At 49.4% G+C, this 13214-nt stretch overlaps 1 protein-coding gene across 4 annotated transcripts; it reads right to left on the bottom strand.

The window, feature by feature from the left end:
• Nucleotides 1-5515: 5515 nt before the first annotated feature.
• Nucleotides 5516-11844, bottom strand: C1QTNF5 (C1q and TNF related 5). Of its 4 annotated transcripts, XM_048512055.1 has the most exons (4): nt 11770-11798; nt 8982-9112; nt 7525-7746; nt 5516-6626 (listed from the first exon to the last, which is right to left on the bottom strand). In XM_048512055.1, exons 3-4 carry the CDS (start codon nt 7742-7744, stop codon nt 6109-6111), a joined length of 738 nt encoding a protein of 245 aa, XP_048368012.1. In that variant the 5' UTR covers nt 7745-7746; nt 8982-9112; nt 11770-11798; the 3' UTR covers nt 5516-6108. The 4 variants fall into 4 exon arrangements, with proteins under 4 accessions (XP_048368012.1, XP_048368009.1, XP_048368013.1 ...); XM_048512052.1 differs by lacking the exon at nt 8982-9112 and having other exon boundaries at nt 11770-11844; XM_048512056.1 differs by lacking the exon at nt 8982-9112 and having other exon boundaries at nt 11788-11808.
• Nucleotides 11845-13214: the final 1370 nt, after the last annotated feature.

The following is a 13214-nucleotide window of genomic DNA, read 5'->3' as shown; positions in this document are numbered from 1 at the left end:
TTTAACAGCGCTTAACAGGGTTGCCTACACTGTTTCCCCAAAACTAGGTCTTAGGTTTAGTGCTAATAATCTCCCTGAAATAATTGCACTATTATCACACGACGAGTTCTGTGCCCACGTGCCCACAGAGAGGGCTCTGAGTGCCACCTCTGGCACCCCTGCCATAGGTTCGCCACCACTGACATAGGGCGACCCTCTCAGCCTGTTGTTGCTAAGTGTTAAAAGGGAAACTCCATGTTTGGAGGCAGTGTACCTTCTTCCCCCAGGCATGTCTATAATAACAGAAGCTGGCCAAGACCAGAAGCTGCAATTTGTACCGGAAAAGCTTCCTCCTCCTCTTCTTACAGCGCAAAGCTGGGCCAGCCATCGATCTGTGGATTCACTTAAGAGCTGGGAAAACATGCCTGCTGACAAAACCAGATCTAACCGAAACAGGCATCGAGCGAGAATTTAATCTACTTCGAGGAAAGAAGCGTGGGGACCCAGGGGGAGGCTAGACTGAACCCTGCCCGACTTGTAGAATGGAAGGGGAGGGGCTGTGGCTCAGCGGCAGAGCATCTGCTTGGCATGCAAAACGTCACCGGTTCAGTCATCGACACCAGCATCTCCAGCTTTAACAAAGGATCAGGCAGTAGTTGATGTGAAAAACCTCTTCTTGAAACCCTGGAGATATGCTACCTGTCTGAGCAGACATTCCTAACTTTGATGGATCTGATTCAATGCCCATTAACAACTGAGATCTGCTGTTCCCCTCTCAGAGTTAGAGGAGTTAATGGTTGAACGCCATCTGTTTTAAATATTTATGGATTTGGAGCGCTGCATTTTAACTGGTATTAATTTTTAGCATTTTATCCTGTTTATCCACTTGCCTGTAATTATGTTGTAAACCGCCCTGAGCCCTTTGGGGGAGGGCGGTATAAAAGTGGAATGAATGAATGAATGAATGAATGAATGAATGAATGAATGAATGAATGAATAAATAAATAAATAAATAAATAAAAGGCAGAGGGGTGTGTGTGTGTGTGTGTGTGTGTGTGTGTGTGTGTGTGTGTCTGCCCTGAGACTTGGGAGAGCTGCTGCCAGTCAGAGCTGGCAATACTGACTGATGGAACAAGGGTTGGATTCAGTATGAGGGAGCTTCACGGATCTCCATTTCTGCATAGCCTGGATTTCAGACAAAGATTCCACTAGGCTTCCATTGATGAAAAATGGATGCTTGAAGTTTATCAAATCATGAGAACATGAAAATATTCTCGTTAATAAAACTATAAAAGATCTAGCCAAAGTTGGCTTCACCTTTTCTCTGAAATGTTCACAGAAGTTTGCATGATCCTCCCTCCCCTTCTCCCCCAAGTCCAATTTTATCCTCACAACAGCCCTGTCAATTAGGTTAGGCTGAAAGAGTATGACTGGCCCCGTGAAGCTTAACCCAGGAAGCTTAATGGCTGAGGATTCGAACCCAGGACTCCCCTCTCTGAGTACTTTCACTGCTGCATTGACGACAACTTTCATCCAAAGATACCAATTGGTAGTAGATCTAGGAAGAATGAAAGGAAATTGTTTTCTTACTGGAAGCTTCGTTGGATAGTTGTGACAGCCCAAAGTATACATGATTTTTGAAAATGAAAAGATTATGATAACCAGAAATGATGCCTCTTTGTTTAGAAGCTGTTTCCCTTTTCTAAAGCCATGTTTCTCCCCTTGGCTCTCATCTCAATACCACTTTGTTGTTAGAAGTCTAAAGAACTGGAATGCCATATACATAAAGCACACCCTTTACAAAGGATACAGAATCATTTAATCCCCACCTTTAATTCCATTCTCAACATAGTCACATCTCCTTATCAACAGATACAAATCGAAAAGTGTGTGTATGTGAGTGGGTGGAGAATCCACCCTCATCTGCATGTGCAACAAGGTTGATAAGTGAAGTCAAAGGCACCAAAAATGATCTTCGGCATAAGCCCAAACATTACAGATTTAGTGGGAACTCCACTTCATCTACTGCAAATACAAAAGCAAAGAGTGTTTCATTCTTCATTTTTTTTAAAAAAAGGATAAACCACATTCCTAGAAAAATAATTTACCAACAGTTATTTGCCATGAATCTAAAACTGAACCTCCACCTACAGGGGCACTCTACCTCAGCTTCTAAGAAACACTATACCCAATAGATAGCCATCCCTTCAAGACCCCTTTGTGAGTTTTGCAGTAGCATTTTAAGGCATCAAAAACGGGCAATGGTTCTAAACTGCCCAAGGCAATTCTTATGAAAACAAATTCATAGAACCAGATTCATAAAACCTTGTCACTCGAGGTCCCGCTGCTAAAGAGGAGACTTCAGGGGTCTCAGCTCCTACTCATCCGTGACTCCTGTCCCATTGCAAGAGTCCTAGTTTGTACAAGACAGGATATGCCTTCACAAACATGTCGATAGAGCCCAGGGGCCCAATTAAGGGTTGCCAACTCCTGCTTGGGAAATACCTGGAGATGTAAGGGGCAGAGCCTGGGGAGGGGAGGGTTTGAGGAAAGGAGGGACCTTACCAGGGTATAATAACACCATACAGCCCACCCTCTAAAACAGCTATTTCCCCCCCAGGGCAACTGAACTCTGTATCCAAGGGATCACTTGTAATTACAGGAGGTCTCCAGGCTGCACCTGGAAACTGGCAACTCTAGGCCCAAAGGGACAGTCCAAACATCATTTGCTTGTATTGTTGAAGGGTTTCACGGTCGGAATCACTAGGCGTTATGGGTTTTCCAGGTTGTATGGCTGTGTTCCAGTAGCATTCTCTCCTGATGTTTTGCCTCTATCTGTGGCTGCCATCTTCACCCTACTTACCATTTGCTTGTCGCAACCAACCCAGACACCATTTTCTTTGGGCAGGGAGGGAGCTCAGGGTCATCCCCAAATCCCCCCTCCCCCATGCATCTGAAGTTCCTGGCTTTCCTTCCCTCCTAAGCTTTGGTACCAACTGCATCATCTCTGTTTCCCTTCCCTCTCCCTCTAACTCCACCGGAGCCAAGCCAGCCAAGCTTAGGAAGTTGCCAAGGCTAAAAATGCCTTGTGATCCCCCATGGCCCAGTGCCCAATGAAATGGATATTGGAGTGCGGCTCCCTTCCCAGTACCCCCAAAGCCTCTCAAAGTGTGACCCAAAATCCCAAGGCATTTGCAATTAACTCTGAACAGTTCTCTAGATGGGTTCGTTCCAGAAACATTTGCGAAAAGGAGCACAACTAGGCCTATTTTGGGCAGGAATGCAGCGATCGTTCTTTCTTCCGTGGATAAAAATAAGATCTTTCCCCAAGCAAGGTCACCATTCTCACACTGGGAATCTGGGGCCAGAAAGGAAGACTTGGCTGAGGCTTACCCCCAAAGCCCCAGGGGGATGTCTGGGCTGGGGCCGTCCCAAAAGCATTCCTGTTGTTTCCGCTTGGCAATGCAGAGAGGGATGGATGCACTTGAGAGCCTCCATTTCAGATTGCCTCAAAGCTCAGCTTGCTTTTCGTCCTAAGGGGCTACATCACCAGCTGGTTTCCCTGCTCCCTGCCTTCCAAATAGGGCATACATAAACTAGGAAGAGAGATGTGGCATTTCTTCAGGACTGCAAGCTGTAGTTCATGTAATTCAGGGTCTTGGCTTCCCAGCACAGCCTGTGGCACGTTCGGCTGAAGCAGCTGAACCTGACCATTTTTGGTCCATGAAGATTAGCATTGCCTACTCAGACTGGAAGCAGCTTTTCGGTATCTAGGGTGGTGGCCTTTCACATTACCTTCTACCTGGTCTTTGTAACTGGAGGAAGAAGAATCTTTTACTGAACGACAGCTGTCAGGACAAGAAGCATGTTCGGTGATCTATTGGCAAGTCCAAAGCTTGGTGCATTTCTTCCACCTCCTGTCTGTGCTGAGGGGCCCCAACCAGTGGGGGGATTCAGCAGGTTCGCACCACTTCGGCAGAACCTGTTGTGAAGAAGAAGAAGAAGAAGAAGAAGAAGAAGAAGAAGAAGGAGGAGGAGGAGGAGGAGGAGGAGGAGGAGGAGGAGGAGCCGGCGGCGGAGGAGGAGGAGGAGGAGGAGTTTGGATTTATATCCCCCCTTTCTCTCCTGCAGGAGACTCAAAGGGGCTGACAATCTCCTTGCCCTTTCCCCCTCACAACAAACACCCTGTGAGGTAGGTGGGGCTGAGAGAGCTCCGAGAAGCTGTGACTAGCCCAAGGTCACCCAGCTGGCGTGTGTGGGAGTGTACAGGCTAATCTGAATTCCCCAGATAAACCTCCACAGCTCAGGCGGCAGAGCGGAGAATCAAACCCGGTTCCTCCAGATTAGACACCAGGGACTGAACCTGGGTCCTTCTGCAAGCCTAACAGATATTGTAGCCCTGAGCCATGGTCCATTCCCAAGGGGGGCTGCCAACAGCCCAGAAAAAACTCCCACCCGGCGAATGCTAAAAATACAATGGGGTCTGGCTGCAGATTCTCCTCTTGCCTGCCTTTCTTTGGCTGGATGTTTTCAATGAACATGCAGGTTTTGCATGAGGCTGGGCCATGCCCTAGTGCACACCAGTGGGCACTGTTCTGTGGATTGGCAGATCTTCCAGCACAGGGCCTGCTGTGAGTCCCAGACTGATGACCAAACTTTCGATTTTGATGAACGTGTCTGAATGACAACCCTTCGCACGGCACAAACAATCAAATTAGGAGGCCAACGGGGGGTGGGGGGGGTCACTGGCTGTTGTGGGTTTTCTGGGCTCTGGTCTGCAGTTTTTGCTTCGAATGATTTGCCTGCGTCCATAGCTGGTCTCTTCAGAGGTACATCACGGCGAGATGTAGAAACGCATCTTACCATGACAGGCCTCTGAAGATGCCAGCCATAGATGTGGGTGAAACATTAGCAGCCAAAACTACCAGAAAACTCACAACAGCCAGTTGATTCTGGCCCCAGAAGCCTTGAAAATACAACAGATTGACCCTGTGCCCGGCAGCAACTGTGTGCCCCAATGTCAGCCTTTCCCAAATACATTCCCTCCAACAATGAAGCACAGGAATCAGAGACTGCACCTGAGCCATAAGAGAGCATAGTGCATTGGACTGGGTCAGAATATAATATGCAACTGTATATGAAAAAATTCTAGTATAGGATTTGCACATTGCAAAAACAGAATAAAAGGATAGTGGGAGGGTACAGGTCCCAGAATCGCTGATTAAAGGACATTTTAAAAACTGACCTAAGGGAGTCCTCTAGTGGCTCCACTTCTCTCTGCAACAATATTTTTACAGGTTGGTGTGTGTGAATGGGAATCTGAAAGCCATTCCCTTTATATTCCCTAACAGACAGCAAGCTCAGGCTGTTCAGCGTTTTAAACAACTATTGTTGGTTTTACCCCAGGTTCTTACCTAGGAATGAGGATCATCTGAAGATGCCAGCCACAGATGCAGGCGAAACGTCAGGAGAGAATGCTGCTAGAACACGGCCATACAGCCCGGAAACCACACAGCACCCAAGATCCTCTGAAGATGCCAGCCACAGATGCAGGCGAAACGTCAGGAGAGAATGCTGCTAGAACACGGCCATACAGCCTGGAAACCACACAGCACCCCAGTGATTCTGGCTGTGAAAGCCTTCGACAATACATTGTTCTAATACTACTCTAATTTAGAATTACTCTTCTGGCACTTTTCAGCATGCAAGTACTAATCTATTCTTATTCCTCCTCACAAGAACCGTATATAAGGTGAGGTAGCTTGACTTCATGACTGTAGATTCTGCTATTTGCCTATTCAAGAGTGGAGGAAACAGAAATGGCCCAGCGAATGTCTGTTTGGTGTGTGTACCTTCAGAGAATTTGCTTTACTTACTATCACAAAACACACAAATGTTAGTTGATTCTCTGCCACGCGGCTATTTCCTCGTTGTCTACAGGAGCTCTTGTGCCACTTACAACGGAAAGATCCTCATAAGGGCATTAAATACTGGGGTGTCACACCCTTTGGATTAAGAAAACAGACCTATCGCCGTGGATAATGTCAGTGGCAGAGTTAGGAACAGGAACTCAGGAATTCTCCACGAACCATGAGGCGGTGGAGAAGAAGAAGAGGAAGGTGTCGTCAGTCAGGCAAAGACGGGGGAGTTTGGCCAGTAGGAATAGACCAGGAATCCTGTGAATGTGCTGTCCGTCTTGACGCTGGAGTAGAAGCCAGAATAGTCCCCCACCCCAACCTGCACCCAGACTTCATCCTCGGGCTCCAGCCGCACCAGCGTGCCTCCGGACAGCGAAGTGGGCTTGGGCCAGTTGCCGTAAAATTGGAAAAAAGAGGCGACCGACTTGCCGTTCTTCATGATGTCAAACTGGAGACTCATGCGGTACACGGTGGCGTGAACCGTAAAGTAGTACAGGCCGGGGATCTCGCAGAGGAACTTGCCCGTGTTCCCATCGTAGTGACCTTGTTCGTTGATCAGGACGACGTCGAAGACGACTGGCTGGTCGGCCAGGGGCGGGCTGCGCGACTCGGAGAGCTTGGCGCTGAAGGCTGAGCGAGGGGCCACTGCGCACTCCCCCGGGGTCCCCTTCTCTCCCGGCAGCCCGTTGATGCCAGCACCACCCCTGTCTCCTGTTGGGCCTGGTGGCCCTTGGGGAAAAGCAGAAAAATAACTGCGTAAGGAGGTCATGCCCCCTGATCCCACCGCCGACCCATCAGCTAGGTATCACAAAAGGATGGATTCTGCCAAGCCCCGCCCCCATTGGAACATCACAGATGGATTAGACATGTCCCGACTCCTGTTAACTGGCCAAAGCAATTCAGACAGAGAAGCAAGAGAAGAGACAGGTGATAACTCACAGCTGCAGAAAACTGAGACCTCCAGATGGCTCGAGCAAGCAAGCCAAGGTACGTGGGTGGGCCAAAGGACACATTTCAGCAAGTACTCTCCCAAGCCCTTCTAGGATTTATTTATTTATAGCCACCTTTTTTCTGAGGGGGACCAAAAGCAGTTTACATCTGTCCCATCCCCTCCATTTTATCCTTACAACAACCCTGTGAGGTAGATGAGGCTAAGGTTGTGTGACTGGCCCAGAGTGACCCAGTGAACTTCCATGACAGAGTGGGGATTTGAACCTGAGTCTCCCAGATCCAAGTCTAGTACTCTGCTCTTGCACTGTGGCCAGGAAATGCTTCCAGCAAATAAACCTCCCATTCTGCAAACAGGCCAGGCTCAGTCTAGGGAGCCATTTAAGACAGAGCCAGGATAGTGTCACGGTTAGACTACTTTTGAAGCCTCATTCTGCCATGGAAGCTTATTGCGTGATCTTAGGTCAATCACACACTGTTAGCCTGGCCTACCTCACAGGGATGTTGTGATAAAAATGATGATAACATTTTGTGAGGATAAAATGGAGAACAATGTAAGCCACGAGATAACCAATAGGGAAGAGATTGCTCTGCAGCCCCGGACTGCATCCAAAGGCCAAACCCAACACCTGGTCCTTGGACACCTGCACTTCTGGAGAGATGTCAGATATCCTCCTACCTGGTTGTCCAAGCTCGCCCTTCTCACCCGGCATCCCCGCTGCTCCATCCCGGCCGTCGCGTCCATCTCTACCGGGCAGCCCTTGACTGCCATGAATGCCCGGGTTTCCCGGGATGCCAGGTTGCCCTGCGCACAAGCTGGGGATCTTGTTATCCTCAATCTGGGCAGAATCTTCAGCCAGTGTTAGGAAGAAGAGGCAGAGGTAGACAGTCTGCTCCATTTCTGTTGGGGCCAGAAGACAAAGGCCAGAATGGCAATGGTTTCTCAAAGTTACTGACCCACAGTGCTTTTTTGCAATTCTATCTGCTATACCAGTGTGCAGAACTCCATGGAGGAATCGTTTTATTTTCTGCCTCAAAATGTTTAAAAGGTTTGCATGGAAAGGGCCCGTGTGCACTCATCCCTGTGTTGTGTTCCCCTGGTCTGCCCAGTCACAAGACTTTGATGAACAGGAAATCTTTTACTGAACGACAGCTGTCAGGACAAGAAGCACGTTCGGTGATCTATTGGCAAGTCCAAAGCTTGGTGCATTTCTTCCACCTCCTGTCCGTGCTGAGGGGCCCCAACCAGTGGTGGGATTCAGCAGGTTCGCACCACTTCGGCAGAACCTGTTGTGAAGAAGAAGAAGAAGAAGAAGAAGAAGAAGAAGAAGAAGAAGAAGAAGAAGAAGAAGAAGAAGAAGAAGAAGAAGAAGAAGAAGAAGAAGAAGAAGAAGAAGAAGAAGAAGAAGAAGAAGAAGAAGAAGAAGAAGAAGAAGAGGAGGAGGAGGAGTTTGGATTTATATCCCCCCTTTCTCTCCTGCAGGAGACTCAAAGGGGCTTACAATCTCCTTGCCCTTCCCCCCTCACAACAAACACCCTGTGAGGTGGGTGGGGTGGGGCTGAGAGAGCTCCGAGAAGCTGTGATTAGCCCAAGGTCACCCAGCTGGCGTGTGTGGGAGTGTACAGACTAATCTGAATTCCCCAGATAAGCCTCCACAGCTCAGGCAGCAGAGCTGGGAATCAAACCCGGTTCCTCCATATTAGATACACGAGCTCTTAACCTCCTATGCCACTGCTGCTCCTGTTAAAATGATGCTTGTAAATAACCAGTTGTTAAATTATTTAAATCCCGCCAACAGAACCGGTTGTTAAATTATTTGAATCCCAATAGTGGCCCCGACATTCCTATAAGGCTTGTCAGGCTCCCAGGGCCGCTGACCTTGGTACTTGGTACTATCTCCCTCGCAAAGCAAAACATTCACTACAGCACCAAGCAGAAAACGGAAAGCGGAAAAACGAAAAGGGGAGAGGGAACGCAGACTGCATCACAGGCGACCTCGGTGCCATATCCAGTCCTGGAGGCTTGGCAAGAGCTGGCCAGAACCGGGAACAGCTTACAAGTCTGACTCATTGGCTGTTACAGACTTCCACAGTCATGTTTTTGACGGTAAATTGCAATGTATTGTTTGTACATACCAGTATGCACAGTGTATGCTGCATTTGCTCAGGTTGTTGTTTTGAATAAGAACATCAGTCTACCACGGGCAGTATCGCCTACTCAGACTGGCAGCTGCTCTCTGGGGTCTCAGGTAGAGGTCTTTCATGTCCTTCGAGGATAGAGTGGGATATAAATCCAAAATACAACTGAAATGGGTCCGATATTGATGCTGGACTGTGGACCAGATGCTGTACCACTGAGCCGTGGACCATACCCACGTGGCCTGGTATAAGGCAGCTTCATCAGTACAGTGGTTGACATCTGGCAGAGGTTGTAGAAGATGAATAGACCAGCCCTGATGGGATACAGGGACTTGTGTTTCATCCCTGCAATCGCATTTTGGTTTCAGAGTATATCAGAGAAGCCCTACACAGTAGTTCATTCTTGGAGTCATTTTTGCCTGTGCTGCTAATGTTAAAAAATGTTTTTAAGCATGAGCAGAGTGTTTTCCTTCTCGACTGAAAAGACCCTCTCCCAGATCTGGGATAGAAGGAAAGGACTTCAAAAGCAAAAAGACCAGCATTCAGACAACCAGACATTCTCACTTTGGGGCAAAGAACTTTCAGAGGGATTTGACTGAAAACACGACACGGGACAGAAGAGGTTAAATCCATTGCCCCAGTGCCCTAATCCGTTTCAGCCTTTCCCACCAGAAATTGTTTTTCAGGACAGAAAAGGGAAGAAATCTCACTGCCGGCCTCTAGCCTCCCCAGCCCTTGCTGCAAAAATCTATCGCCGCAAAATAAATTAATAAAAAATAAAACCACCCCAAGGCCCTCTTTGTGGTTGTGGCCGGAAACGATACAGCCTCTCAGCTACTCAAAGGGTGACTGCCCCGGCTGACTTCCCTTCTCCCCCCTCCCACAGTCCTGTTTGGATCACGAGAACGACCCTTGTAATTTAAGTCAGAACAATTTCCATTTCTAACATTTTGAGCCATCAGTGACTCAGAATCCTGCAGACTTCTCATGCCGGCATCTGTGCCCATTCTGAAGATCTAATGTGGGGAGCTAGGCAGGGGTGGGGGGTGGGAAGCAGTTCCCCCCTTCCTGTATTTCCCTGTGGAATCAAACGCAAGAGGAGGAAATGGGGTTCCCTAGAGACACTCGCCCTCCAGAGGCAGGAGGGATGCCAAGAGCCAGAGGCCTCTGAAGTGCAGACTCAGCATGGAGTCCGGGAACTGGGCTGGGCCGCCCTCTCGCCCCCTCCCTCCCCATTCCCCCCTCTTTTGAACAGCCAGCATGTCTGGTCCTCTCTGCTGTCTTCTCCCCCTCTTCCTCTGCTGTCTCCCTCGGTTTCCTCTCCTTTAGCAAATGCCCAGGTTGCCAGCGGTTCAGCATAGGGACCAAGCTGTAGCTAATGGTTCTGGAATGCAAGAAACTTTTCCAAAATGTCTGTTTTGCATTCCTTCTGCGTTGCCGCCACCTGCCCCAACTGGGACTGGGCCGTGGTGGTGGGGAGTTGGGATAGGCTTTCGGGGAAAGGAATAGCTGTGGGGGAAACTCTTTCTCTGCGTGTTCATTCAGAGCTGAGGGGCTGGGAGATGGGGGGGGGGTGCGTGCATGGAAAAACAGGGGCTTGAGGTTCACTGGGTTGGGAAGTGTTTTGTTCTGATTTGGACATTCAAGCACCCAGCAGGAAGAGATTTCTACCAGGGAGATCTGGATTTGAGTTCTGTTTTCCTCCCGGACAGATTGTGTGTTTGGGCAAGTCCCTCTCTGCTTTAATTTTTTAAAATGTTTATTTTACTTCATTTATATCCTGTCTTTTTCACCATTGGGCACCCAAAACAGCTTATATCATTCTCCTCTCCTTTTTATCCTCACAACAACCCTGAGGGGTAGACTGGTCAAAGTGGGGATTTGTAACGGGATTGCCCAGATTTTAGTCTGATGCTCTAACCACTGCAGCACACCACATCAGTCCCAGAAAGGGCAGCAACTAAAGCAGAGGCAGAATCTCCCTGTGAAATGGTAGAAGAGACCTCCCAAAGGTTATTAGATGAAGCTTCGGTGTCCAGGAGCAATATATCTGTGGATGCCAGATACTAGAAACCAGTGACCCATGATGAAGCAGGAAATGCCACTACTGTTATGTCCTGCTTGCGTGTTTCTCAAAGGGGCCAATGCCAGAAAGAAAACTGCCAAGTTTAAATGAACCTTTGGCCCAACCTTTGGCCTACCCTGCAAAGTGCCACAGCCGGGAGGGTCAAAATGACCCCCACATTACGTACAACAAGTGGTCCAGGAACCGTGACCTATTGAAGGAGAACAGGGAGGCACCAGTGTGGTTGGAAGGTGAAGATCTGACTTGAGAGCAGCACCCACTCTGGAGGAGAGGAAGGATAAGGAACTCGCATCCCATATGTCGTCCCCCTCCCTTTATTGGATTAATTTAGGTTTGCCAACCTCCAGTTGGGGCCTGGACATCTCCTGGTCTCCAGACTACAGAGATCGATTCCCCTGGAGAAAGAGGATGGGCTGCAAGGCAGAAGAAGACCCCACTGAGTGCCGTTCCCAGGGCCAGGCTCCGTCTGCAGTTAGACACTTTAATGTTTTTGGCCAACCCTTTGCCGGCATTAGCCTCTTTGCCCCTAAACGCCAGGTCTCCTATCCACAGGGCACGGCTCCAAAATATTGGCTCAGGCTCTGCTACGGGGCACCCTGCACATCCCCCCCCTCCCCGAAAAAGCCCAGACAAAGCTGAGGGCAGAACCCAGTCCCCCCTTCCTAACCCCCTCCAACCCCAACCGGGAATTGAACTCACTGCGCGGCGTCCCCCGACCTGGGTTTGCGCTCCGCCGGCTGCGCTTGCCGCTCGCCGCCCCCGGAGCTCGCAAAGTCCCGGAGCTGCGCCCCCCACCCCCGCCCGCTCGCACTCCTCCCAAAGGAAACCCGAGAGCTGCGGATGGCAGCCAAGAGCCACAGGCGAGGAAGGGAAAAGATCGCCTGCGAGCAAAGTAGAGGAAGGCAGCAGGGCGGGCCGGTGTCACGGGCAGGGAGGGGGGCCGGCAGGGAGAGAGGGGGAAGAGAGGAAAGACTGGGGTGGGATAGCAGAGGGGGTGAAGGCTCCCAGAGCAGTCCCAGGTCAGCTTTCCAAACGTAGACCCTTGGCAAGAAGAAGAAGAAGAGGAAGAGGAGTTTGGATTTTTATCCCCCCTTTCTCTCCTGTAAGGAGACTCAAAGGGGCTTACAATCTCCTCCCCCCCCCAATAACAAACCCCCTGTGAGGTAGGTGGGGCTGAGAGAGCTCCGAAGAACTGTGACTAGCCCAAGGTCCCCCAGCTGGCATGTGTTGGAGTGTGCAAGCTAATCTGGTTCCCCAGATGAACCTCCGCAGCTCAAGTGGCAAAGTGGGGAATCAAACCTGGTTCTTCAGATTAGAGTGCACCTGCTCTTAACCTGCTCTTTGGCTGTAATCTGTTTGATTGCGTATGTTTTTATTGCATATGTTTGTAACCTGTGAACTGCAGGGTTGTGAACTCCAGATTGGAAAATTCCTGGAGATTTCAGGATGGAGCCTGGTGAGGACAGGGATCCACCCTCCAAAGCACTCATTTCCTCCAGGGGAACTAATCTCTATCATCTGGAGGTCAGTTATAATTTTGCCAAATCTCCAGGACCCACCTGGAGGTTGGCAACTCTAACTGCCTTAGTAGCCCTGAGTCATCAAGTCCAACCCCCTGCAATGTAGGACCACACAATCAAAGCACACCTGACAGATGGCCATCCAGCCTCTGTTTAAAAACCTCCAAAGAAGGAGACTCCATCACACTCCGAGGTAGTGCATTCCACTGTCGGACAGCCCTGATGGTCAGGAAGTTTTTCCTGATGTTTAGGTGGAATCTCTCTTCATTCACCTTGAACTCATCACTCCTGGTCCTAGTATCTGGAGCCACAGAAAACAAGCTTGCTCCCTCACCAACATGGCATCCCTTCATGGCTATTGTGTCACCTCTTAGCCTTCTTTTCACCAAACTAAACATACCAGCTCCCCAAGTCTCTCCTCATTGATTCCAGACCTTTCCGCATTTTGGTTGCCTCCTCTAGACCCGTTCCAGCTTGTCAAGATCCTTCTTGAATCGATGAAGCCACATAAATAAATACTAAAAACAAAGGAATCCTTGTGGCTGAATTAGTGGCTCAGATAGTTTCACAATCTGGGATCACAGCTTCCCTGCTGCGTTGAATCTGCCCTGTGCACACTCCGAG

The sequence above is a fragment of the Sphaerodactylus townsendi genome, linkage group LG12 (assembly GCF_021028975.2).
Source record: "Sphaerodactylus townsendi isolate TG3544 linkage group LG12, MPM_Stown_v2.3, whole genome shotgun sequence".
In the NCBI taxonomy this organism is placed as follows: domain Eukaryota; kingdom Metazoa; phylum Chordata; class Lepidosauria; order Squamata; family Sphaerodactylidae; genus Sphaerodactylus; species Sphaerodactylus townsendi.
This window is presented reverse-complemented; position numbering and strand designations above follow the sequence as displayed.

Bases quoted from the DNA above. Each gene is read 5' to 3' on its own strand.
- C1QTNF5 (XM_048512052.1), bottom strand. From the start codon at position 7,744: ATGGAGCAGACTGTCTACCTCTGCCTCTTCTTCCTAACACTGGCTGAA. The intron at 6,627-7,524 runs GTAGGAGGATAT...CTTTTCCCCAAG, and splicing joins GGGCGAGCTTGGACAACCAG to GGCCACCAGGCCCAACAGGA.